The following is a 26485-nucleotide window of genomic DNA, read 5'->3' as shown; positions in this document are numbered from 1 at the left end:
TCTGTGTGTGTGTGTGTGTGTGTGTGTGTGTGTGTGTGTGTGTGTGTGTGTGTGTGTGTGTGTGTGTGTGTGTGTGTGTGTGTGTGTGTGTGTGTGTGTGTGTGTGTGTGTGTGTGTGTGTGTGTGTGTGTGTGTGTGTGCGTGTGTGGGAGAGAGCATATTTGTGTGTGTGTGTGGGGGGGGGGGGGGTATGTGTGTGTGTGTGTGTGTGTGTGTGTGTGTATGTGTATAGCATAGAAGACACAAACATGCTTCAATGGTTGTGAAATGTGCTGTTCAGTAAATCAAAATGTGACTTTATTAAATATCCATTTTGTGTATTTAAATTAACCTTTTTAAGATGGTTGAGAAAATTCACTTTGAAATGTGGTCAACTATGAACAAAACACACAGAAAACGTTTCTGTGTGTATACTTTAACGTAGTTCTTTAATTTACAGAAAATATAAGAGTTATTGTCTTTTGTTAACTTAAACGTCTGACTTCTATTTCTGAATGAGAATGGTCATGTATTTAAATAACATTAGGCACTTTTGAATTACATTTATTTGATCAGCACACGCAACACGCAATGTAACGACACACACACACACACACACACACACACACACACACACACACACACACACACACACACACACACACACACACACACACACACACACACACACACACACACACACACACACACACACACACACTGTGGAAATATATTGTTTCATCAAAGTGCATTTTAACATGTTAATTTTTAGTACACAGTTTTTGCTGCTTTACCTTGAAAAGGTTTGGATTGAACTATTTGGAAATTGCAATATCATTACCTTGGCAAACATTTTGGGGAAATATTAATGCTGGTTTGTAGACGGGTTGGGTTTGTACTGTTGAGAGAAAGTACGTTGTTGGATTTATTTTATATTAATAAATCCAACAATATTATATTATTAATATTATAATTTGCACAATAAACTACATTTCCTAGCCATTGTCACAAACTACAATAGTATGCGGACTACTGTTGTTAGTCCCAATTTGAATGGCAATGTTAATTCTGATTTTACTGGAGATGTTATAGATATACTGTTCGTAAGATGCTGTAATCATTCTTACTCTGAGTAGAAAATTGCTATTTGAAAGTAACATTGGATATTTTAGAGGCAGGAACACGACAGACTGAAGCCCGGCTCAGTGTCTCTGTCCAGAGCTGTGGTGCTGAAATGTTAACGGGACGTCCAAACGTATCGTCCACTTTTATGTAAATGTACAAAACAAAGCTACGTTATTTTCTCCGGTTCAAATGCAGGTAGGACATAATAATTCATGAGGCCTACATAAGAATTGTACAGTGAATCTTAAAATTGTGCTTAGAAAATATTAGAAAGTTCGTCGGTCCAACCATAGGAATTGTGACCTGTTACTCTGGTCTTTACACCGCACATCTCTTTGAGAACAGAGCAAGGGGATAGTTGGAACAAGGCGTGAAACAAGTGCTTTCCATTCGCAATCGCCGTACGAGATGTTTGCTTTTCAAAGGCTTCAAAACCAGGCCGAGGTGAAGCACAAGATTATCATTGAAAATACTTGTTTTCAATCCCCTTTCCGTGTCTTGTTTTGGCTACTTCACACAATCCACCCGTGGGTTTAGTTCGTATTTGCAGTTAACAGACTAAATTAAATAATGTTTTCTCTATTGTTTTTTCTTTTCCAGCTGTTGACTGGGAGACTCACGCAAGACCTCACTGTGTGGACAAGGGATGCAAACGTTTAGAAATAGTATATATTTTTACGCGCCACGCAACTCTATTTTGTGCTGTTTTTTGGGTGGTCAGGACATCCTGGTTATACATGGCTTCGTATGTCAAATATTTGTTGATGATGGATTTTATAAATATACTTGAGATAAATTGTGTCTTTTATTGAATAGTCGTCCTATACGCCAAAAAAGCTGGTGAGCTTGTGTACATGACAATCGATGTGTGTCAGTGTGTATGTGTCTGAAAGTGATCAGGACTTTAGTCTCAACGCAACATAAGAAAAATAAGTCTTATGATGTTAATTCTGGTCATCAACTTTTGTTGAGGAATTTGATGAACTGTATTTTCATTGGTATGATATGAATGTGTTCTTATAGTTTTCAACCTGTGCTAAACACATGTCAGGATTTGCTTTCAATCAAAGAGCTCTGTTTGATTTGTATGTCATGTTTAGTCTCGGGTTGTCTTGGCTCTGGGACGTCGATAAAAAAACACAACCTAGCTACCAAGTGTTTGGGAGAGGCGAAGCGCACCATTGTAGAAAAGACGAATGGTGACACACTTTGTGACGACAGCTATATCAGAGCTAGAAAAACATCAAACATATTCGCCTGTCCTGGAATGTAAATGTATACTAATTCAAAATAAATCGATGGCAAATAGCAAAATCCTTGCCTTGGTGCATATATTTTTTCATGAAATACACCTGAATGTTTTGGAACAGGGATGCAGGGTTTTGGAATAGTATCGCGAGAATACCACCAGCCTAGCCAGGTGGATTATGGATCTTGTCGTTTTATGGGCAGATTTCGTGCCTGCTCCGTCTTCTACACTGAATCCAGGGCGCACCAACGGGTTTATCTAGTGGGTATACTCAACCACATTCAGTCGTTGCGGGACGAATGGTGGGGCGAAGCAGACCTCAGATAGACACATGAGTCATATCTGGATAGCAGTGTGACGCCCCGACTATTTCTTTAGCCATTTCTGTCTCGTTCCCATAGATGATGAAAGGGAGGGTCCCTCTCGGAAGAGACGTCCAATGGGAACATCCTTTCATTCATAAAGTGGAGTGGGCAGCTTTTTTTTCTCCGAATGGGTGGGTTTCGAGGGGAGGGGGGGTGGTCGTAATACTATCGCTCAAGCTGAAATACCTGTTCCAGCCAACACCAATGACACACTCCCGGTAGCGAGCAGCCCCAATGTTTACCCAATCGAAGCTCATCCTCGTCTCCTTTGACCCGCCCTATTTCATGAATGGGAATCCGTGTCTTCTTTGATTGACATGCAAATGCGCCCAACGGCTGGACACGTGAGATGATGGACAGGTTCCGTAGCCAATGTGGTACGAAGGAGGGTTCGCCGGGAGTCTATAGAGCAGGTGGTGGGCGGCGCGCTTTGAAAATCAGGCTAGACAAGTGTTGAGGGAGTTGGGGGTGTTTATGTATTTGTGTGATGCTACAAGAAGAAGAACATCCATATAAAAGGGACCACTCTTAACGCCGTGCAGCTTGGCAATTCCAGAGCATATTTATCTAGGAGCCGAGGTGTCTAGAACAGGCTACTACTATACACGCTAGCATGCAGTCGCCTGATAACGTGGAGGACGTGCTGCGACGGGCCGAGACGCCGCTGATGTGGGTCGGCGCGTTCACCGTGGCCTCCTTGGCTCTGTGGCTGCTCTACAGACTCCTCTCTGGGATCCGGATTTGGGTTTTGGGAAATGGAGGGCTGCTTTCTCCTAAGCTTGGCAAATGGGCAGGTGAGTTCACAGCAAGCTTTATCATGAAATGCAAATCCTGCTTAGGAGGCGTACTTTTAAAAAGCAGAAAAAAAGAGATCTTCATTCGACGTGGTGAACCTAATTGCTGTATTTTCCCCCTTTCAACTTATTGGCAATGTGCGAGGAAACTGCGTTGTGAGACACTTTTGTGTCTCGTTTCAAGGAGTGTTGCGTAACAGGCGCAGGTAGGCTAACTAAAGGGGATAATGGCTCTTCGTAGCCCAATTAGCCGTCGCCTCTTCATGCCATGATGGGTGCATCTTCCCCCACGTTGTAGCACGACATTGCCTTGCCCCATATTGGTGATGAAACATAACCCAAATTGCGCAGGCTATGCGTAATTCCAGAAGTCCTATTGAGGCTGAGGTTTTCTCCAGTAGCACTCAACTGAACCAAATGAGTCCCGTGATGTGGGACAAAGACCTATATTCCATTCACCCCCAGACTCCAATACCCTAAACGTCTACAATGTTATCATTGGTCGTTAATGTTGATGAAACATTGGTTTTATACGTTGAAGCCCATAGGCTGGAAACATTTGAAATTGGTGTCTATTACACGTGTTACGCAATTTAGGCAAAGCCTTATGAATGTGACAGTGTTTTTTTTTTCTCACAATTAAACTTTAAATGCAACCATGTAGTCGTGTTGTGGTGCACGTCATCCTTTTCGTTTCTTCTTTACGTTTATCTACGGACAAGCGTTGGAAGTTATTAATGTATTTAACAATTGCAACTAGCCTTACTCAATGAAGGCTTTCAATAGGTAAATATTTAGATACATAGCGTATATTTTTGATGAACAGACAGGGCTCATAAGCATTGGTCTGGCAGGTCTTGACCCACTCCCCCCCCCCCCTCGTGTGTGTGTGTGTGTGTGTGTGTGTGTGTGTGTGTGTGTGTGTGTGTGTGTGTGTGTGTGTGTGTGTGTGTGTGTGTGGGTGTGTGTGTGTGTGTGTGTGTGTGTGTGTGTGTGTGTGTGTGTGTGTGTGTGTAAAAAGTACACATATGACGCAAAATAACCCATCGGAATGCGTAGTACAGCCTGTCCTGCGTGGTTCCAGTGACTGGCCCACGCAGGTGAGTCATGGTAACGCATCGCTTCATCGCCCATTGATAAACCATAGCAACCCGCCCCGCCCCCTCCCTCTTCTAAAAGGTGGTCGCAGGCAGCTGACATTGTATTGTGGGAAGGGCGCTCGCACTATATCTACCCTTTATGTAAGTCTGACCACACACGATAAACAGGCCCCTATTTGGAGTTCAGGCTAAAGTTGAACTTCCATAGCAGTTCATGTGTCTTAACGGTGTGAGGCCACTCCCTGAAACCAGTCGAACCCGTCCCTCTCTCGCGCGGTCATGGTTTTACAATGACGCCGGCCGTTGTAAGATTAGAACAAGCTTAGTGACGGAGGGAGGGGGGCAAGTTATGCAGGTCTGATCACTTTGCGCATGGCGTGATTCTGCTCACTCCGACTCAGTCACAGGGATGCGCACGCGCACAGACAGACAGACATTTTTAAATTGAAAATTAGCACCCTTTTTCTTTGCATCAGAACAACAAGATTTTTTGGCAAGTTTTATAAAAATGTATGGGTCCCTGAAAGTGAGACAACATAGTTTAGTGCTCCCGAAATAGTGGTCTGTTTCTCATAGTATTCGGCTAGTACATGTTGTACTTGTTGATTTTTTTGCATCACAAGTTTTATAAAAATGTATGTTGTTAAAATTTATAAAATTGTATGGGTCCATGAAAGTGAGGCGATATAATTTAGTGCTCCCGAAATAGTGGTATGTTTCTCATATTATTAATCCAGTACATTTTGTACCAATGTCTTTCAGTAACATATTCAGGAAAATTTGTTCATTTTTGAGTGAAACTTACACAAAGGAAATTTAATATACCTCAAATTTGTTATTACAGTTCACATCCATTGATTAATACTTCATCCAAACAGTCTTTTTTCACTTTAGTGGTTCAGAACTGCATTATTTAGCTGACACTGCCAGCTATTGGCTACATACAACAGCATAGTATCTAAGAAAATAAAAAGGGTTAGGGTTTAAAAAAAAATCAGGAATTTTTATATACTTCATATACCCCTGTGGCTTCCTGGGGTTGAGCCCCCCCAAAAGTCAGAACCTAGAATCGCCCCTGCTTGTCAGAATGTTTTATTATTAGTTTTGTTAGGCCATTGAAGTCTCATGACCTAACAAAACCCCCATCGTTCTAAGCATGCAGCTCGAATTTGTGGTGTAATTGGGAGTGCAGGTTAGCCGCAGTGGATTCAGAGCAGTTTCGGGGATTTCTGAGGGATTCCTTTGCAATCGAGTGACATTACCTCTTGTTGAATGAGCCCTCTGGTGGAGAAACCCAGGTACGGCAGGTGTCTCCCAGTATAGTGCCACTGAGTGCATTGCTTACAGCTTTTCATTCTTTCATTCTTTTGTACATTTTCAGGGTTTGGGTCCGAAGGAATTCACTCCCCTCCGAACTCTTTTGTCCTAAATAAATAAACGTATAATAATTTGGTTCTTAAGTCCTCCCAATTTTAATGTTTTTCCTTTTTATAATCCTTTTTATTCAACAGTGAACAACACCGTCGGAAATGATCCAGCCTTCATCCTCCTAGAACCCTCCATCTCCCGGTTCTGCCACCACTTCACTCTAAAACACACTTCTGTTCCTCTCCTCCTCATTCACCTTTCTGCCTAGTAACAGTCTTCAGCCTTTCTCCCTCTCCCAATTCTAATTATTAAGAAAACCGTGGTGTCCTGGAACAACGGCAATCAAACCCCTTATTACTAAAGTTCTTCAAATATGGCCTTATTGGGACCATTGCATCCACCATTGTCTAGTGTAAACCATCAAAGCATCTAAGAACTTGTAGATTTTAATTGTGTGTGTGTGTGTGTGTGTGTTGGGGGGGAGGGGCTGTTGGTTGCTGGGTGAGCGAGGAGTGCGACAGATTACATAACGCTACAACGGGAGCATACGAGGACCGAGGATCTTCTCCTGGAGGATCTGAGGGGAGGGCTGTTGTCAAGCTTTCACCCTCCCCCTCCTTTTGGGTTTTTGAGCCGTTTTTGGCGTAGCACAAATTAAAATTTGGTGCCTTTTAATGAAGGTCATCCTTATGTCCTCCTCCCATATTAAATGGACATTTTTGGAATGAGGTTATTTGCGTTAACATCCTGCCCAGTATAATAGCACGGCTTCACACACACACCCCTGCCCTTACTGTGTATTGGAGACGCACAGCAGCTCTCCTGCTGGACCGCATGTTCCGAGCCAAGCGGCTCGGCTCGTAACATGCGGTCCAGCAGGAGAGCTGCTGTGCGTCTCCAATACACAGTAAGCCGGCTCTGGAGGGCCAGTGTGCAGTGGTGCCCAGCGACGGTGATGGAGGGCTGGTGTTGGTCGTCAGGCGCTACTGCCGCCGCCGCCACTGCTGCAGCAGGCAGGCATCACGGACGAGGCAGTGCAGGCATACTGCTATTTTTACCCGTCCGGCTTTTTTTAGACCCGTGGAATAGTGAGCAGGCAGGGGCTGCTCTGTTGCTGTGGCGGCGGGGGGAGGATGGGAGGAGGAGGAGAAGGAGGAGGAGGGGGGGGGGGGGGGGGGAGGGTCAGAGGAGAGAAGAGCTGTGCCAAGAGTTCTGGATGTGACACACGCCAAAGGCACAGCACACTTGAGCCCCCAGTCAGAGCGCTTTGGAGGCAGCATCGGTGTACCAGAGATGCATGCTGCTGATCCCAAAAGAAGCATTGTCGCGGTGGTTCTATCCAAGGAGCGTACACTACTTTCCATCAAATGAACACCATAACAGTTCGGAAATCCACTGCAGTCGGACCTAAAGCATCAAGTCTTAGTTGTTGTAGAATGACGTGAAGCGCATCAGAACCAACTGCAATAGAGACTGCTAAATGCCATCTGATGCTTCACATTCAAGGGAACCGTCCTTAGGTTTCTATACCATTGCATATCGATCAGCAATATAGCCCTTCTTGCCTCCTTTTTCGACCTTTTATTTCTGTAATATTTATGCAAGGAAGGCATACAACTCTCTCACAAAGTGTTCAGATAACGTGTGTGTGTGTGTGTGTGTGTGTGTGTGTGTGTGTGTGTGTGTGTGTGTGTGTGTGTGTGTGTGTGTGTGTGTGTGTGTGTGTGTGTGTGTGTGTGTGTGTGTGTTCTGAAACGGCGGCTGGAATGTGCTCAGTGCAGAGGTTTGCATCATGGATCATTAACGCTGAGGTACACAGGGAATGTGTTTTTGGGACATGGTCGACAAAGTGTGTTAAACGTCGCGACAGGCATTCCAAGACAACTACGCAGGGATCATGTGTCAAGCATGTGCACAACTATCATTCTTTCTTTTTTTTTTATTTGCTCACTGTTGCATTCATAAGGTGCTGGTAATAACGGAGACTTGTTTGAATGTAAAACTGAAAATCCAGCCTTTGTTCTATCATTCAACATTGCGGTGAATGTCTCTCCCATGACGGTGGCGGCGGTATCTCCCTGCGCAGGGCTGTAGTCTGGTTTGGTGGCGGCTGCACGCCCATTGAGGCTTTCCTGCCGAGGGGTTTTCATTCTTAATACGTGGGAGAAGCAGGTTTAAAAATAACAAGGGTCTCGTTTCTCTTTCTCCCCTTTTCTCCTCCATTCTCTTTCATTTGACTTTGCGCAGCACTCTCATTCACTCCCTTGCTTTTCTGTTCCCCCCCACCGTTCCTTTCCCCCTCCGCTCTCTCGTTCCCTCTCTTCATTCCCGTTCTATTTTTAGCTGCCCCTAGGATCCCAGCTCACCCCCCCCCCCCCCCCCCCCCCCCCTTCCCCTTCCTCTTCTGTTCCATGTTCGTCATCAGCAACCACCTCTCGAGCGCTCCTCTCTTTCTTTCTCTCTCCCTCTCTCTCGGTCTGTCTCCGTCTCTCCGTATGCGTGTGTGTCTGTCTCCATCTATGTCTGTGTCTCTATTCGGCGTGATAGGAATATGTATTCACGGTGCACAACTGATTGATTGAACTGACTGATTGGTGTGGGCGTGAACCTCTAAAATGTCCCCCTCACTTTCACACCACCACCGCCCCACACACAAACTTCTTTGTTCCCTGTGTTCTCTTGACTCGCCTCCTCTCTTCACCCCCCCCCTCCCCCCCCACCTGCTTGTTCATTTATTTCTCTCTAGCTCTCTATCTTTTGCTCTCTCTCTCGACCTCTCTCTCTCGCTCTTTCTCCCTCCATCATTTTCTGGCGGAGGAGGCGGGGGTGGGGGGGGGGGACAATAAATGTTTAAAAATAGATTTTCTCCTCTACACAAGGTAGAGGGAGCGCTTAAAAAACCCCACCTCACTTCGGCTTAGACCTATATGTTCTATCTGTATGTTCTATCGCCTAACACAGCCACCACCTAAAGTTGTTCCAGTTTTGCCTCCTGTCGTTGCTTTGTAAGGCGTGTAAAGGCACACTTGGCATGAGTCAAAAGCCAACTTGTGATGTCGGACACGGCATATATTCGCCTGGTTTGGCAAGGAGTGTCTGTTCACATAACCTTAGCTTAAGCATTCAGCACAACTGCTTGATGGCTGTCTTTTCATCCTCCTTTACATTTATTGATACCACTTACCTTTCCGTTTATTTACCCGCCATTCCCAAAGCCTTACTGCAGCGTGGCCCCCGTCATCCTACGGGGTCTTTGTTATCTCTGTCATTTGAATTGCCGCTAGCTGCGGTCCGACCTGGTTGGGTGTGGCCCCGGTACCGCCTCGGAGGAGTAGGCCGGAGCCAGTGTTGAGGTTGATGTTGTATCATAATGGGGTTATCCTATAGGGAGACCGAACCGTGTGTTGATCTGCTGCGCTTGTCTTTGTTTCCAGTGGTGACGGGGGCTACCGATGGCATTGGAAAGTCCTACGCTGAAGAGGTGAGTCGTCCGAGGGGCTGCCCTCACGTCCGTAGCCATTCACGGGGAACGCCGTGACTCATGGGTGCGCGCGCTCGCACGAACGCACACAAGCACGTACGTTGAGGTCACAGCGGCGGACCTCGTTTTTCACGGGTCAAATTTATGTTTGCAGATTCTCTATGACTAAAAGCGTCCGCGTTCATAGATCTTCAACGTGAAATGCTTCTCAAACTAAAATGATTCCGATCAGCCAGATAGTGATGCTTTAATCAAGGTCAGGTCTTTTGATAATGACTTCTGAGCAGTAGGTCAAAACTCTGAGTTGAGTACCAAACATATTGAACATCCCCTGACAGGGTTAAACTTCGAGCCACCCGGTTAATGGTCATGCAGATCAAGTTCACCATAAGCTCCCCATGCGTGAGACCTGCTCATGAGTTTGAGCCATGGGGCCTGGCTAGTCTTGAAGATGCTCTGTCCCTGCGATGTCAGGAGGTGAAAGTGGTTTATTTTGTTCCAGCTGGCCCGGCGAGGTTTCTCCATGATGCTGATCAGTCGCTCGCAGGACAAGCTGGACGACGTGGCGAAGTCCCTCGGTAAGAGACCTGTGTGTCTGTGTCTGTGTCTGTGTGCCTGTGTGTCTGTGTCTGAAAATGCACAGTCCTTTCTGCCTTAACCCAGAAGGGAAGTCGCCTTTGTTTTCTTTCAGCCTTTCAAAAAAGTGATGAGGCAATAAGGTTTCAACCCATCCAGTCAGGATTTGAACAAACCTCTGAAATCTCAAGGAATTGAACATGTTGTTCTATTTAAACGTAAAGTGAACCTGAGGGGGACAAGAGAGACTGGGTACTGGGTTTATCAGGTTACACCAGATCAGTAAGAAAGCATGGATAAGAAAAGGGCTATGACTCTAAATAATGGAGGATCCCCCCCTCCCATCTCAAATAATGCCCCTCACGACTTTCATTTTTGTTCTTCTTGTATTCATTTTTCTCCCCACTGGATCTCTCCCATCGAGTAATTTTCCCCCTGTCGTGCTTCAAATCCACCAGAGGAGGGGGAGGGTGGGGGGGTGGGGGGGTGGGGGGGGCAGGTAGTCACGAGCAGGGTGTAGCACGCCAAACGTTGTCTCCTCACAATTAGCCCCGCAGAACCAGAGAGGCACGAGCCTTAGGTTAGCCCTCCCTGGTGCCAGCCTCTCGCCATGCACTACTTTAGACGGATATCTTGATGTTTTTAAATGGCTAAAAATAGCCCAAGGAGATGGGGATGCAGGTTTCCGAAGCGCATCCATTTTTTGTCTGTTGCGTTTCCTAATTCATCCCTTTTCTTTAAAAGCTGTACTCCTGGCCATTTACATTTACACACACTAATAAATATTCTTGACTTTGCATCTGAGGCATTTTCTTCCTAATTTTCACCCATAAGACCAAAGAGTCTTTTGACTGTTCTTAAGACCAGCCAAGGGATTCCTTCATCTTTTGGTATGAGGTGCCTCCTCCTGTTGGAATATGGTATTGCAGTGTTGTAACACACCTTGTTGTTGGGCTGTTTTCAACCATAATCAATGTTAATGAAGTTATCCTGAAAAATATATTTATTGCAAAGAGTTCATAAAATAGTTTGGACGAAGTACATGATTTCTAATATAATGTTGCTCTTTCTCAGAGCATCAATTTAAAGTGGAGACCAGGACTATTGCAGTGGATTTTGGCCGGTCAGACATTTATGAGAAGATCGACGCAGGGCTAGCTGGACTGGAGATCGGTGTACTCGGTAAGGACTGCATTCCTCTTGCTTTCATATTCAACAACATGCACACATTAAGTACAGACAACGTGCACGCATTAAGCACAGACAACGTGCACGCATTAAGCACAGACAACGTGCACACATTAAGCACAGACAACGTGCACGCATTAAGCACAGACAACGTGCACACATTAAGCACAGACAACGTGCACGCATTAAGCACAGACAACGTGCACACATTAAGCACAGACAACGTGCACACATTAAGCACAGACAACATGTACACATTAAGCACAGACAAAGCCCTTTCTGTCAAACTGCTGCAGTTTACGTTTGTTCTGGACATTCCACTGGCATGATATGCTATGTCGTACGGCTCTCTGTCTGCTCCAAATACAAAACTACAAAGAATCTACCATGACTTTTTGGTTTATCTAAATGTTGATATCTTTGTCGTTGTTTTCGAGTTCATTAAAGCTAGGCCCAATTTCACCGTAAACCCAACAATGAGATGATGAAGGAGCAGAGATAATGTGGCAAGTGAAAAGAAAACAAATTCACATTTACATTGGAAAAGCGTCGATAGGCTCGCTAGTACCAGTGTTGAATTCCTGCTACAGGTACAATTTGGCCGCAACACTTTACATCTTATTCCTCTCACCTGTGGGCCGAGGCAGTGGAAACGTAGGAATGCATGAATATGGTTTTGCAGTGCACCACACCCTCTGTGGAACATGCCGTTACCATGGCACAGGGGGCTCGCAGACTACCCCAGTGCCTTTCTTTTTGTGACTCAAGTGGAATACCTTCAAGTAAAATGTTGTTGTCAACCTCAAACAAAAAGAAAAATAAGTTTGTTCAAAGGCCTTGTCATGAGCAACTATCATGTTGTTATTGTTGGGTTGGACTTTCGAACTAGTGTGATAAAGTGTGGAAATAAATGTTCCATCCTTCAGTTGTCTTGGCCAAATTCTTACGAAGGTCTTGGCCACGTGATTTGACTTGGTGACTTTTTTTTTAAGATCAAAAAGTTGTCCCTCCATCGCAGCTTTAGTCTATAAGAGATGAGAGCTCGAAGAAAATTACAGCCTAGAAAAATGTATCAAAAGTGTTCGATGGGTTTGAAACAATTGAGTCGCACAGAATGTGTGTTGTTTTGGCCTGTTGCTGTCATGTTTGATCAGGTAGGTTGTTTTGGGTTTAGGCAATACCAATATTCGCTCCTTAAGCGGAACCTTACAGGGACTCTTTGTCCCTTTTTTATTTGATTTTGCAAGATGTACTATCCAGGTTGCAAGGTGTGGTTATGAAGTTAGTTTTTCTTTTTGTATCTTTCTGCCACCTGGTGGTACAAATTGCATCTAGTCTGTTGCCAAGTTAAACATTTGAAATAGTTTCCAATAGTGGTGAATGTTTTGTTGTTGTTTTTCACAGTCAACAATGTCGGAGTGTCCTATTCATACCCTGAGTATTATCTTCACATACCTGATCTGGACAATGTGAGTACTCAATTTGGCCCTGATTGTTCTCAGAAAATGGCTTTTTAATCTCCATAACTGTACTCTTGCATACAACTAGTGGGCATGACCAATAAACAATCGGTCTGACTGTCACTGTTTATTTTTCAGTTCATCACGTACATGATCAACGTCAATATAACCTCAGTGTGCCAGGTGAGACCCCAACCCCTGTTCATTTGGTTTGTCAGTTGTTTTTCTCAACCACACGTCACACTATTCTTTCTGCAGTCTGTTTCTCTCCTCTCCTATGTCTTTTCCCAATGTGTAGCTCGTGCCGTTTCAAACCAGTGTTCTGTGAGGATTAAGTCTTCCTTCTTTAACGTGCTTCACGATAGAAATGGCAGTTGTTCCCGAAGCATAGAGAGACCACACCTACGCTGTCTGCACTCTCTGCCCACAACTCCCTCTCTTTCTGTCTCTCTTTCTTTGTGTGTGTCTGTGTCTGTGTCTGTGTCTGTGTCTGTGTCTGTGTTTGCGTCTGTGTCTGTGTCTCCCACTTCTGAGGTGTCTTTGTCCCTCGTGTTTTATGTCATTTCTCCTTTAACGTTGTCTGCATGTGTTCTTCCATACCAAAGTTAATCTTTCCTTTGTCTGTATTAACAGATGACGCGCCTCGTGCTTCCCAGAATGGCTGAAAGGTGAGTGGCTCAGTATGGTTTCGGTGCGACTGCAGTGGAGTATCAATGCGTGCATTTAATGAGAGATCGAGGCACGACCAAACATGCCCAAAAAGTAAAACGTGGTCCATTTGAGTTTCCAAGAGCCTTCCTGGCTGCCAGCTCTTTTCATTGGGGACTTCAAATGACAAAAAAATAAAGACACAACCAGGCTTTTCCCTCACTACACCCATCTTCCCCTCCTGCTCCTTTGTTCACAATGCTGACAAGCTTTCAATTCACACAAAGTGCTCTTCCCACCCGATTGGCTGTGCTGCCTCATTGTGACCCACCCTCCTGGCCAATAGCGTTGCATGCACATTGGATGCCGTGTGAGCCTGGAGCGTCGCTCCGCTACATCACTGCAGCAACAGGCTGCCATGGCAACGCACACGGCCAGTGCCAGCGCCAGCACCACTCTGTCTTTTGTGTTTGTGTGCACACGCATTGTTGTGTACGACGTACTCGCGCCGAGGCGTTGAGACTTTGTTTTTTCCAAAGCACTTTATTAAATAACTGACGTGTGTATTGAGTCTGATATGGTGTATTAAGGGAGAGATATGGCTGGAGATATTACAGCTATGTATTGATTGAGTAGACCTATCATCGTTGAGGTTTCGGAGAGATTGGACTTGCAACGCTGATGTAACCCTAGTTTGGTGCTTCCCTACACCAACATATTGAACCATTTACTTATTTTTGAGTTTCAATTAAAAAAAATGAACATTTTTCAAATTCACCATTTCATTTTGCGTGCTTCGTACAATCAAGCCCCCCCCCACCCCCTCAAAAAAATATTATTATTGTAGCTTCTGCTCTGAAAGACAGAATAGGTAGTAAATATTGTATGTAGTATTAAGTATGATTTGTGCAGCCCTATTTACCACTGTGCTCCGTCCAAATGTTTTGTATTTACCTCCTCAGGTCCAAAGGTGTCATTCTGAACATCTCCTCGGCCAGTGGCATGTACCCGGTGCCTCTGCTCACGGTGTATTCTGCCTCCAAGGTGGGTGTGAACCCCTGGGCTCCCTTCCTACGTTATCCAGCCCCACATTGCGGCGGCTACCTTCTTGTTCAAAGGCCTTGTCATGAGCAACTATCATGTTGTTATTGTTGGGTTGGACTTTCGAACTAGTGTGATAAAGTGTGGAACTAAATGTTCCATCCTTCAGTTGTCTTGGCCAAATTCTTCAGGTTCTCCACCAAGTCTCCCCAAGTCCTCCCATTTCACTGGCACCACTGTTATTTTATCATCACACAAAATACAAAGGGCTTGGTCACCGTCGGCAATTGTAGTATCACTAGAGCCATACTATTCCAGACATTAATCATAGTGTCTGGAGCAGTGGTTCAATGGTACCAGACCTTTGGCTTTAGGTGCACCACCAAATTGTCATAAAATACCTTTCATGGACCACATCGTATGCAAACGGTAACAAATGGATGAAGACCCATGCAGTCACTAAGCAAAGAGTGCTAGCTCCCCGTTATACGAAATGATCATGACAATGTGTGTTCATCGACAAACACTAATTTAAACAAACAATAACAAGACATAATACTATACTTGTTTCAAGAAAAAAACCACCATGTACAACCTTCATTATCCCGTTGGGACGTGTACCTCAGGTTGAAGAACACGGGTCCAGAGTATCGGGTCCAACCTTCAAGCATTAGATTGTTATTTGTGAATGTATTAAGTGTGTTTGCTGATACAGTGGCCACGGTGCCCGCTTAACAGAGTACCATAGTTGAACCCATAAAATGGGTTGTGTGTCTTTCATGGGATGGGATGTGTGTCTGTCATGTTATGGGATGTGTGTTTGTCATGGGATGGGATGTGTCTTGTCTGCTGTTTCTCACCACGTTTTTCTTGTTCTCCAGGCCTTTGTGGACTTCTTTTCTCGGGGTCTCCAGGAAGAGTACAGACGCCAGGGCATCATCATCCAGGTGTTTGTTTTATCGATTGATTAAGACTTGTTGTAGTTGTTGAACTCTGCTTGGTCCAGTTCATGTATAATGAGTATATCCTAAAACTAAAACCAATTCATATTGTGATTTTATGAAACTTATATAAATCTATCAATCTAAATTGTTTCATTGTGAGGGAGTCATTTAAAGCTTGAACCGATGTGTATTTATAATCTATGCCTCTACTCGAGGAGACTTGAGTGACTTATATCGGCAAGGAGAGGTGGGCTGCTACTCAATCACTGAATCAAAGCCCCAGATACGTGGCTACAAGTGAAATAAGTGTTAATGGCTTATACTTAGGCCCAATCCCAATTCTACCACTTACCCCTCCCCCCTTCCCCTTACCCCTTCAAAACAAGGGGGAGGGGTAAGGGTAAGGGGTAGAAATGGGATTGGGCCTTTAATGACTTGTAGGGTATTATTTTAGCAGTGCATTCTAAAGCTTATAGGCTGGGCGTCAATAGGTCCTACCTGTTCAAAGCAGGTTGAAACCCATACACCCATACACCCACACCATCTACCAGACTACATTGTCTTCACCACCTGTTTTTTTTGCCTGAATAGAAAAGTTGTTGTGTGAAATAAGAATGATGTTGTGTTGGAATTGGGGATGGGTTATCTAATCAGAGGTGTCCTCGTCTTGTTAATGTTTCATGCCTTTTGTTTGTTTTTATCAAAATGTTATCACTTTGATGCCATTATTTTTAACGATGCTACGCAAACACAGTTCATTATTAACGTCTGTCCTTCCAACACGTTGTTCCCCCCCCCTCCCTGCAGAGTGTGCTTCCCTTCTTTGTGGTCACCAAGATGACTCGCATCAAGAAGCCCACCTTCGACAAGCCCACGCCCGAGCGCTACGTGGCTGCGGAGCTCAGCACCGTGGGCTTGCAGAGCCAGACCAACGGGTACTTCCCCCACGCCGTCATGGTAGGCACTCTGCTCATGCTTCAGACTCAAGGAGCCGCTTTTATTAGTACGTAGCGGACATAGTTGACATAAAGCCTAACATAGCTTGTATAAGAACAAAGCGGACGTAAAGCCTAAAGACTCAGTTATGGTTCCACGTCGACGCAACACAATGACCACGCACACGCTTCGACGCAGTCGTTGACCTGTTTTGGGTTCTGCGTCGGATTTTAGTGAGCGGACCAATCACAGCCCTAACTGGTGCGTCGCCTCGACACCAGGTTATCATTTTTGGGAGCCACACGTCAGGCCTTGCGGTGGACGCATGGGAGGGTCTGCAAAGATGTAATGGGTCCGTATCCGCCTTGCGTTGCGTGGACATGGAACCACAACTAAGCCTTAACATAGCTTGCATAAGAACGGAGCGTCGGATCATTATATAGTGCAATGGGATGGTCAGAAGGTAGGGAGGGAGGGGGGCTTGCTTGTCATTTTATTGTGAAGTTTCAGTAAAAAAAGAATTAGAAAGCTAATTGAGTCCCTTTTGCGTAGCTCCATCCCTCCCTGCCAGTTGTATTTAAACAAGAGGGTTGGCACAGTGCTTGTTGCACATTATACCCTCACCCCGTTTGCTCACATTCATATGGCTCTTTGGGCAAATGACCAAGTTGATTTGAAATTTGAGAGAGTCACTTCAACATTTAAAGTGGGAATCCCCAAAAGCTGCATAGTAATATCTGTTTACAATGGAGCGTTTGTTGTGTGGTTCTTCGTAGGGTTGGATCACAACGAAGGTGGTGCCCATCAACATTGTGATCTTCCTGGGAGCCGCGATGAACAGGGTGCAGCGCACTGGATACCTGAACCGGAGGCGGTTGAGGGAGCAGAAGAACGGAGCGAGCCTGAAGAGTGACTAGCAGGGAGTCCACTGCCTCGGCCTGCTCTGATCCCGTCAAAGAAGGATTCCATCAGAAATATTTTTTCCTCGGGGTGTGTCTGAGATTGATCCACGCTACCTTCTGGTGAAATCAGAACAAATTGTTGGCCTCTGTTCCTAAATACTAGTTTGTTTGGTACAGGAGTTTGTGGTACATTGTATGACACAAATAAATGGTGACAAGTATTTAACCTGCTGTTGTAAGCAGCGGAAATGTGGTGGTGGATTTTTTGTTTTGTTTAAGAAATGTAAATGTATTTATTATTTTTCTATTCTCTTCTGAAATACAACGCACAACAATATGCTGCTTCTGAAAGAACAAACCATATAGATCAAAGGGTTATTTTGATAATGGGAGTTTTGTTTCCTTTCATACGTTGTCCTTTTATTTACAAAAACGGAAAGTGGTGGGTTTGGTTGTGCTGATTGAATTCCCTGATTTTTGCATCCTTTTCTTTTGAATTAACTAATGCCTTACTGCGTGCATTTACAGTGATGATTGTCCAATTTGTTTGCAAAAGGGAGGAAGTGACTCCAGTACACCCTTAAGTTCTTCAGTTAGCCATTGTTTTATGTCTTACTTTGGTACTGCTCAACTTGCTTACTTTCTTAGGAATTGTACATCTATGCAAAAGGTATTTTGAAGCATGGCCTTTGCACACCAGAAAAAGCCTTATTTGAATGTATTCAAAGAGGCCTTATGAAGAGTTATTGTGTAGTCTGAGGATTTTCTGAATGTGTTCACAAAGTGGTAATATGCATCTTTAATTGTTAATGTTAATAATTTTGACTTTAAACTGAATAAACTTTTGTACTTTTAACACGTTTCGAATATCAATTTATTATTTGAATAGCAAAATTCTATGAACAGGAACCATGCTCCAAATCGTAGTTCCGGGTCGGAGTTATTTTCTTGTAACACGTGTTACACTAGCAAACCAGCAAAACCGTGTCCCAAGTCAACACAATCTCAAGAAACCGCACTTTCTTTTATTAAGCCGGCAGGTTGGTAAACCGTAATTCAAAACCTTATCAATGATAGTCTAGTGCTAACAAAGCAGTGACGTTTGTAATCTTTTTTTTTTAAATAAAATAAGAGCTAGGGAGTAGGGATCAGATGTAACATGTTACCCAGCTGTGCTTATTATGAAAGTTGCTTATATTCGAGGTTTTCCTCTGACAAATTCAAACGCATTTAAGCATAGCGTGTCTTGTTGCATTTATTCTGTTAGATTGATCAACCTGACGTAATTAAAGCAAGCAATGCTAGCTACACTATATATAGTTCATGTCTATCTGCCAACGTCCGACCTCTATAGATGTGATGTCTGATAAGCGCCAGCGTGCCAGAGTCCAGGGGTCCTGGGCCAAACAGGTACCCAAACAACCAAGAGTAGCAGGTAGGTTCATAGACTGCACTATGTTGTTGGGGCTTTTGACTACATACCAACTGTGAAACAATCCTGGACCTATTTAATATGTATTTCACAGCAGGAGCTGTATCCAACAACCTGCCAACCAGAAATGTAAACTCGACTGCGTCTTGGGGGATTGGATCGGAGCAAAAAGCGTTTGACTTTCAACAGCCTACCGAGGTAGAAGATACATTCAAAAGGAGACGAAATACAATTGGTTTATGTCTCTATTTCACAGGAAATGTTTTCCTTTCCTTCCCTTTCCTGGTCTTAGACAGTCAGAAAAGCTCCTGCTGAGAAGCTGATAGAGTAAGAGTCAGATGTTACTACTTTACAGATGCTCAGCCTAAACTTTAATATTCATTGACATATTAATTTACTGTTGATAAACGTGTTATTTCTGCACACAGACTTGCCGGTGATCATGTCATTAGCAATGGACCCTCAGGTGTCTCCAGGTAAGGGCAGTGTTCCCCACAGACCTGCAGAGAACATGGACTTGCCAAAGTCGTCCCAAGAAACACAACATTTCCAAGATTATTAAGGATAGCAACATTTCTAAATTTAATTAAACAAAGTTATATACAAATTGTCTTCTACCTAACTGAAAGCATGGTGGTTATAATGATGGTGAGGATGATGATGATGATGATGGCAATGAAGAGGAAGCAGATGAAAAGCATCTGGCTTCATCCTGTTATTGTCACCTTTGTTGTAATAGTTGAGGTTATTCCACTAGATGGCAGTCATCCCTTTTTTATTAAGCTATGTCCATTGCCACAGCCTGTAGTCCCTGTTGTATTTGTTGTTTAGTACTACATACAACGGGGACTGCAAAAGTACACTCAGCAGTGTTACTACTATGTCTGTAGCGGGCATCTGAAATGAACAGACATGTGAGCATCGTTGCTTATATTTTTTAACAGTACATCTACCCTAGGGATCGTAACCTCAGTCATAGTTTGTTGTCTCAAGTTTAGACCTCATCTCTTGAACCATCTCCAAATATTATGCATATTTTGTATTTATTCTCTCAATACATAGCTGAACAAAGTCAGTTGGGTTGTCAGTTTACTTTCTCATCTACCAAGAAGTTTGACTTGATAAGGTTTAGAATCCTGCAACCAAAGTTATTTTCATCCTTACGGTAGCAGTCAACAGCTTGTTTTTCAAGACCGCTTTACTGGCCACTGCCAGTAAAAGGGTATTTGAAATAACTTTAACGACTGATTCCATCGTCTCTTTGTGTGCATGTGCGTGTGTGGGAAGACTGTGTCTGGTTCCTTGGTTTCTGAAACAGAAGGAGGCTGACTGGATCTTCAGTAAGCTGTTAGAAGAGCTGCCCTGGTCCCAGAAAACCAACTATAGACAAGGTTTGAAACCACATTTACATAAACTAATAAACCAAATCAATATAAAACATTTATTGCATGAAATAATATATAAACACAAGTAAAAATATATAAATGTATCTTCTCTATTCTTTTCCCTTTGTAAAAATGATGACTAACATTTTCCAACAAAATAACAATCTCTATTTTCTGATGTTATCTGTTCTTCATGGCAAGAGTTAAGCCTTTCCTAATGGGTTATTGAGATCCTCACAACAAGCTGTTAGCCTACCACCTCAGGCCCTGTCCCAGACATCACAGCATTATGAACTGGCAGAGCAGACACTGGTTCTTGGAAGAGGTCAAGCTTTTCCCAGAGAGAAAGATAGACACATATAAGGCCAACAAGACCAAAGAAGGAGAGCGAGAGAGAGAGAGCTGAAATCAGGTTGTCGTCATTGGATGTTGACCAGCGTGTAATGATAAGAGCCAAAATTAATCCGTGTTTCAAAGTAAGCACAATGCTCAGACTTTAGGCCCGCTTTCATCATGCAGCTAAAGATTGCAAGTCTGCTGCAGATGAATGAAAGCACAGACAATTCAAATGTGTGTGTGTGTGTGTGTGTGTGTGTGTGTGTGTGTGTGTGTGTGTGTGTGTGTGTGTGTGTGTGTGTGTGTGTGTGTGTGTGTGTGTGTGTGTGTGTGTGTGTGTGTGTGTGTGGGTGGTTTCAGGTGATGGCTACGAGGAGCCTCGGTTAACCTGCTGGTTCGGAGAGTTGCCCTACACCTATGCAAACTCAACAATGGCGGCCAACACACAGGTGGAACGCAGACAAGCATCTCTTGAATGATGTGCCGTACCTATTCCCTCTTCCTCCTCTCGCTCACGGCTCACTCCCTCACCCAGTGGAGCCCTTTGCTGCTGAGCCTGCGGGAGAAGGTGCAGGAGGCGTGCGGCGACGGCAGCAGCTTCAACTCCCTGCTGTGTAACCTGTACCGCGACGGCAAGGACAGCATTGGCTGGCACAGCGACGACGAGGCCTCCCTTGGGCCCGCCCCCACCATCGCCTCCCTCAGCCTGGGAGACACCCGGTTGTTCAGCCTGCGCAAACAGCCCCCGCCGGTGAGAGGGGGCCCGCTCTGGGCGGTGTCCGTGCTCCTTCATCTCCGTTTGTACTGTTCGCGCATTGAATAGATTTGTATGGGATGTTTATATTAAAAGTGGAACGGGGCCTACCCAGCACTTTTTACCAGATGGGGCAATCGATGATCTTGGTTTATCAATTGATAATACCTGTTTGTGCGCTTGTATTTATTCATGAAATGAAGAAGAGTAGGTGTGGGTGCCTGTGACAACGTGATACTTTTATGCCAAATAGGGAATCCGAATAGAAGAAGGACCGTCGCTTATTCTATATTGTGTGTGTGTGTGTGTGTGTGTGTGTGTGTGTGTGTGTGTGTGTGTGTGTGTGTGTGTGTGTGTGTGTGTGTGTGTGTGTGTGTGTGTGTGTGTGTGTGTGTGTGTGTGTGTGTGTGTGTGTGCGCGCGCGTGTGCGTGTGCGCTCCAGGAAGAGAACGGCGACTATACCTATGTGGAGAGGGTTCGGGTCCCTCTGGGCCATGGATCATTGCTCGTGATGGACGGCGCCACACAGGATGACTGGCAGGTACAATCCGGCAACAATGTGGCTAATCTCAACTCTATGTTTATAGTGCATTACATGGTGTTATCGGTGACCTAATCCGTCATCAATGCATTAGGTCACAAGGTCACACATGTTCACAACCCATGCCAAACCTTTTAAGCTAGTACCATCATTTTAAGTATGGAGCGCTGTTATAGATGAAGTGCGCCACAGACCGAAGCATTATTCGATATGTTTAGAAGAAGCTTAACCCTCCCTTTGACGCGGACATTAAAGTCAACCGATGTCCAGATTTGTGCTCCACACACCCATACACTCAAACAAACAAAGGCCTTAATCTGTAGGCGTCCAGGAAGCTTTAGCCTCTATTGGATGCAGCCGTCAGCATCAACCGCTGCCCTGAGAGGGCTCCTCCCAAGGCACTTCAACGTCACGAAAGAACGCAACTTGAGTTTGAGCAGAGTAGAGAGTTCCCACTGGTCCAATTGGTTAGCGGAGATCGGCCAAAACATAGGCTTTTACACATGAGTTCTCTATCACAGTGCTATTTTAGTTACATGGACAAAATGGTATAGATTATTATGTTGAAGGTTATTCAAGACATTACTTCTGCCAGGAAGCAGTTTTTGCCAGTTGCTTTGTTAGTACCAAGCATGCAACAGAGATTTTAAACAGCAACATAGTTGACAGATTGTTATTAAAGTTTGCCAGAGAATGCATTTCAGTTGGGGTTCAGTTGTGGACCACATGATTTACATTTGGAGCATTTTCAATCTGCCCTCACTCAAATGGCAGTCAGCCATATTGTCAATTGACTCTGCTTCTACAACTTCAAAATACACAAACACGCACACACACACACACACACACACCATGGATTACTTCTCTTACATTCTTAGTCTTAAAATAGGCCCCCATTAATAATCCCTATATTGTGAACACTAGTTAGGGGGAAATACAGACCCTACAAATTGTTACGTTTTTTTATAAATAAACAAATGTTTATCTCTTATCTGAAACATGTCTTTATGGTCAAATAAACCAGTTCAGGTTTTGTGGGCATTTTGTTCTAGATCTGATCATCAAGACAGAACCACACACCCCCTCTTCTCTCTCCTATAGACAGAGCCACGCCCCCTCTTCTCTCTCCTACAGACAGAGCCACGCCCCCTCTTCTCTCTCCTATAGACAGAGCCACGCCCCCTCCTCTCTCCTATAGACAGAGCCACGCCCCCTCTTCTCTCTCCTATAGACAGAGCCACGCCCCCTCTTCTCTCTCCTATAGACAGAGCCACGCCCCCTCCTCTCCTATAGACAGAGCCACGCCCCCTCCTCTCCTATAGACAGAGCCACGCCCCCTCCTCTCTCCTATAGACAGAGCCACGCCCCCTCTTCTCTCTCCTATAGACAGAGCCACGCCCTCTCCTCTCTCCTACAGACAGAACCACGCCCCCTCCTCTCTCCTACAGACAGAGCCACGCCCCCTCCTCTCTCCTACAGACAGAGCCACGCCCCCTCTTCTCTCTCCTACAGACAGAGCCACGCCCCCTCCTCTCTCCTACAGACAGAGCCACGCCCCCTCTTCTCTCTCCTATAGACAGAGCCACGCCCCCTCCTCTCTCCTACAGACAGCCACGCCTCTTCTCTCTCCTATAGACAGAGCCATGCCCCCTCCTCTCGCCTACAGACAGAGCCACGCCCCCTCTCTCTCCTACAGACAGAGCCACGCCCCTTCTCTCTCCTACAGACAGAGCCATGCCCCCTCCTCTCTCCTACAGACGGAGCCACGCCCCCTCTCTCTCCTACAGACAGAGCCACGCCCCTTCTCTCTCCTACAGACAGAGCCATGCCCCCTCCTCTCTCCTACAGACAGAGCCACGCCCCATAATGGCAAGTCAAATGCCTCCAGCACAGTGCTCCCCTAGCTCCCTCTCTGCTATGTCTGACCCCCACCCACTGGAGGTGATCTGTGCCCTGTGTATTGCACTGAACCATCACATGAACCCGTCACCAGGTTCATGGAACTAGCCTGTAACTCAGTGAGCCTCTTTATTCACAAATGACTGAACAAAGAACATCTCATTAAAGTGATACAGTAATAAGTAATATCTTGTCAGTTATGGGAGGCAACAGGATTCTCTCAGGGCAGAAAGCATTCAACCGACAATTCTCGTTTAAAAGCATCTTTAAGTCATTTATATCACAAACAATGTGATATGAACAACTGTTGCAAATTGACATGGAAAAGTGTATTGTTCCTATTAATTATTGTTTATGATGGTTTTTGGCTCTCTCTTCAAAAAGCAAATCCCCCTCCCTAACGTTAGAAAGTGTATATATTCACGGTGAGGATATTTCTAAATAAAAATGTTGTGTATTGAATGCATACTGCTAGTTATAGCAAGCAGGACGAAGGCAGGAAGTGTTCCGCAATGGAAAGATTGTGTTACATGACGGGGTGAGAATGAAGACAGGCAGAGAGGTTCAGTGTTTTATGGGGACCGTTAGGTGAGAGCTCTCCTAAATGCTCCAACAACCTTGAGGGAACCTTCAAGAAAAAAAAGTAAATACTATCCGGCCGTAAGTCTCCTATTTCCAGCCCAATACGAAGTGTGGTTCAGACATAAGTTAAAGCCAGACGTGTTGAATGGTAGTTGATTGTTTAGTTAAATATTCAGCCGGGTCTGTCTGTCCTCAATGCAGAAGTGTGGTTGTGTTGTCGGGGGATTTGAGTGGGTTTACACTTGGCACTTGAACTCCTCCTCTGAGACAATTTGTTTCTGTTAACATTAGGGAGAAAAGTAGTCTGACTTTCTGTTATATAAATGTAGTCAAATGTTATTAGTACATTTTCTCAATAAACACAGCATGTTTTCCATTAGCTCTGTTGCTAAGAAGTGATCTAAAGAACTTTGTGACCTACTGCTAGGACTCTTGGTGCAGGCATTCCTTCTGGAAACAGCCGTAACCTACGGGCTGTGGGGCTACAGTAACCGGCTGATATAGAGCTGGAGATGGAATTACTAGATTATTTGTAATTGTGGATTTCTGTTGTAACACTTAAAGTCAGAGTTTGAGGGAAATCCAGCTGGGTTACAGCTGGTTGCCCTTCTCAAAGTTACCATTCAGAGCACTGTGGACGTTTGGAGAGGTTGGAGGGAAACTTCCACCCAGATTCTGCATGGAGTCTGACTGAGGGCATGAGTTTCTAAACTTTCTCCCTTCAAATGTTTGTCTAAATGCCTGTCTGCAAACTTGCTCGGATAGGCTTTTTGCACAGTGACACAAGACCCATTCTGTCAATACAACAGCTACAACTAACAACAGATCCCTATCAATACGTATATTCATGCAGCTCTATGAAGGATGCATCACAGAGGGTTGTACTTGTGTCACGGGCTGGTTTCAGAGTAGACTTCCATTTTTCCATATGGACGTGAACAAAGGTTTGAGGTTAAATCTACAAAAATGTCCGCCCCTGTCTCTCCGTTCAACAGCACCAGGTGGCTAAAGAGTACCATGACCGGGGTCCACGCATCAACCTCACCTTCCGAACCATCTACCCTGAGCCCCAGGGTCACAGGCCGGGCTCCAAGCTCCGCTTCACAGGCCACCCCTCGTAGAAGGCCGGCCCCGGAGGAGCAGCTGGCTCGGGGTACAGACACAGCCACGTCTGATGGCCGTCACTGGTAACCCTCGACCAGGGACTAGTGAGACGCCAGAAGTTGTGGACGTGCACACAGTGGGGGGGAGAATGTTGCTCTTCCAAGAGGAAGCCCCTCAAACCGCTCAGAGAAGTGGATCGATGTGTGTAGAATACTGGAGCAAAGGAAGGGGCTCAGTGAGGGAATAGGGGGGCTAGGATGTTACTGGGGAACGGTGTTTACGGTTTGTATGGCAGTTCACGTCACACGGTTTGATTTAAGGGCTCCTTCACCTGTTAATGTTTGGAAAGGGCCTACAGGCCCAACATGAGTGTATTTCACTGTGGACCCTCCCTTAGGCTGAGGGCATCCTTTAAGCGACTACAATATACACAATCCCAAGGCTTGTTTTTCTTTCATAAGTGATTTCAGACGCAACAGGGCTTGCTGTTATGAGTAAACGAGGAGAGTAAAGTGGGTGTTGGTTATGGGGTGGCTCAGTGTTTTAAGGAAGCCTCCCTATGTGTTTATGTGTGCAGGTTTTCTGTTAAGGTGTTTACATGTTTGATATTCGACAGGGATATTTGCTGTTTCAAATATCTTTAAATTACAATTCTATAACTAATCCATTTTATGTCTGATCATGAATGTAAATACATGTGCAATAAAAGGGCATTGGAATTAAATCTACTGCTGGTTATTTCTTATATCCCACGATGCATCCCATGCATCTTGGGTTTTAACCCAAGATGATCCTTCTACTTAGGGTTAGTGTTATATATTGTGTTTATTACATCCTTTATGGACTGGTTGGTCCTGAATACTGTAATATATTTATGAAATTGTCTTCACACAAAACAATGTATCAAGGGGACATATTAGATGGGGCAATTTTAAAGTAAAACCATTTGTATTGGTAAGAAGTACCTTTAACAAGAACCAAGGTTTCCAGCTGGGTCCTTTTACAACTGCTAATGGGTAGATGGAGCTAAAAGGTTTGTCTTTCACAGCAGTCATCAATATCAATGTCAATGTGAATCATTTCTGTTTACACAATAACATGATGCACAAGAAGTGAAAATGAATGTTTTAGTGCAAATAGTCTCATATTTTGTACTACATCACCTCAATGTGTGTGTGTGTGTGTGTGTGAGGGGGGGGGGGGTGTTTATCAGTGTACAGGTGTACCCAAGGAGACACAGAGGGGGTCCTAGCACATTGTGTAATGGGTCAGGGGATGTTTGATGGGTCCCACTGT

General features: G+C 44.7%; 2 protein-coding genes across 3 annotated transcripts; both read left to right on the top strand.

Annotated features, from left to right (window-relative positions):
• The first annotated feature begins 3162 nt into the window (after nucleotides 1–3162).
• On the top strand, nucleotides 3163–17994 carry hsd17b12a (hydroxysteroid (17-beta) dehydrogenase 12a). Its single transcript, XM_056599641.1, has 11 exons — nucleotides 3163–3512; nucleotides 9415–9461; nucleotides 9964–10039; nucleotides 11112–11219; nucleotides 12630–12694; nucleotides 12824–12868; nucleotides 13319–13353; nucleotides 14296–14377; nucleotides 15256–15321; nucleotides 16126–16275; nucleotides 17031–17994. The coding sequence occupies exons 1-11, from the start codon at nucleotides 3332–3334 to the stop codon at nucleotides 17169–17171; spliced, it is 996 nt and encodes a 331-aa protein (XP_056455616.1). The 5' UTR covers nucleotides 3163–3331; the 3' UTR covers nucleotides 17172–17994.
• A 93-nt stretch (nucleotides 17995–18087) lies between these two features.
• Nucleotides 18088–25939, top strand: alkbh3 (alkB homolog 3, alpha-ketoglutarate dependent dioxygenase). 2 transcript variants are annotated; one of them, XM_056599639.1, is made up of 10 exons: nucleotides 18088–18196; nucleotides 18511–18591; nucleotides 18683–18786; nucleotides 18881–18915; nucleotides 19017–19064; nucleotides 19876–19979; nucleotides 20670–20758; nucleotides 20845–21060; nucleotides 21506–21604; nucleotides 25081–25939. In XM_056599639.1, the coding sequence occupies exons 2-10, from the start codon at nucleotides 18516–18518 to the stop codon at nucleotides 25204–25206; spliced, it is 897 nt and encodes a 298-aa protein (XP_056455614.1). In that variant the 5' UTR covers nucleotides 18088–18196; nucleotides 18511–18515; the 3' UTR covers nucleotides 25207–25939. The 2 variants fall into 2 exon arrangements, with proteins under 2 accessions (XP_056455614.1, XP_056455615.1); XM_056599640.1 differs by having other exon boundaries at nucleotides 18090–18196; nucleotides 18686–18786.
• Nucleotides 25940–26485: the final 546 nt, after the last annotated feature.

This window comes from Gadus chalcogrammus, chromosome 9 (genome assembly GCF_026213295.1).
Source record: "Gadus chalcogrammus isolate NIFS_2021 chromosome 9, NIFS_Gcha_1.0, whole genome shotgun sequence".
NCBI classification, from domain to species: domain Eukaryota; kingdom Metazoa; phylum Chordata; class Actinopteri; order Gadiformes; family Gadidae; genus Gadus; species Gadus chalcogrammus.
Note: the sequence above shows the minus strand (reverse complement) of the source record. Positions and strands in the feature narration are given on the sequence as shown.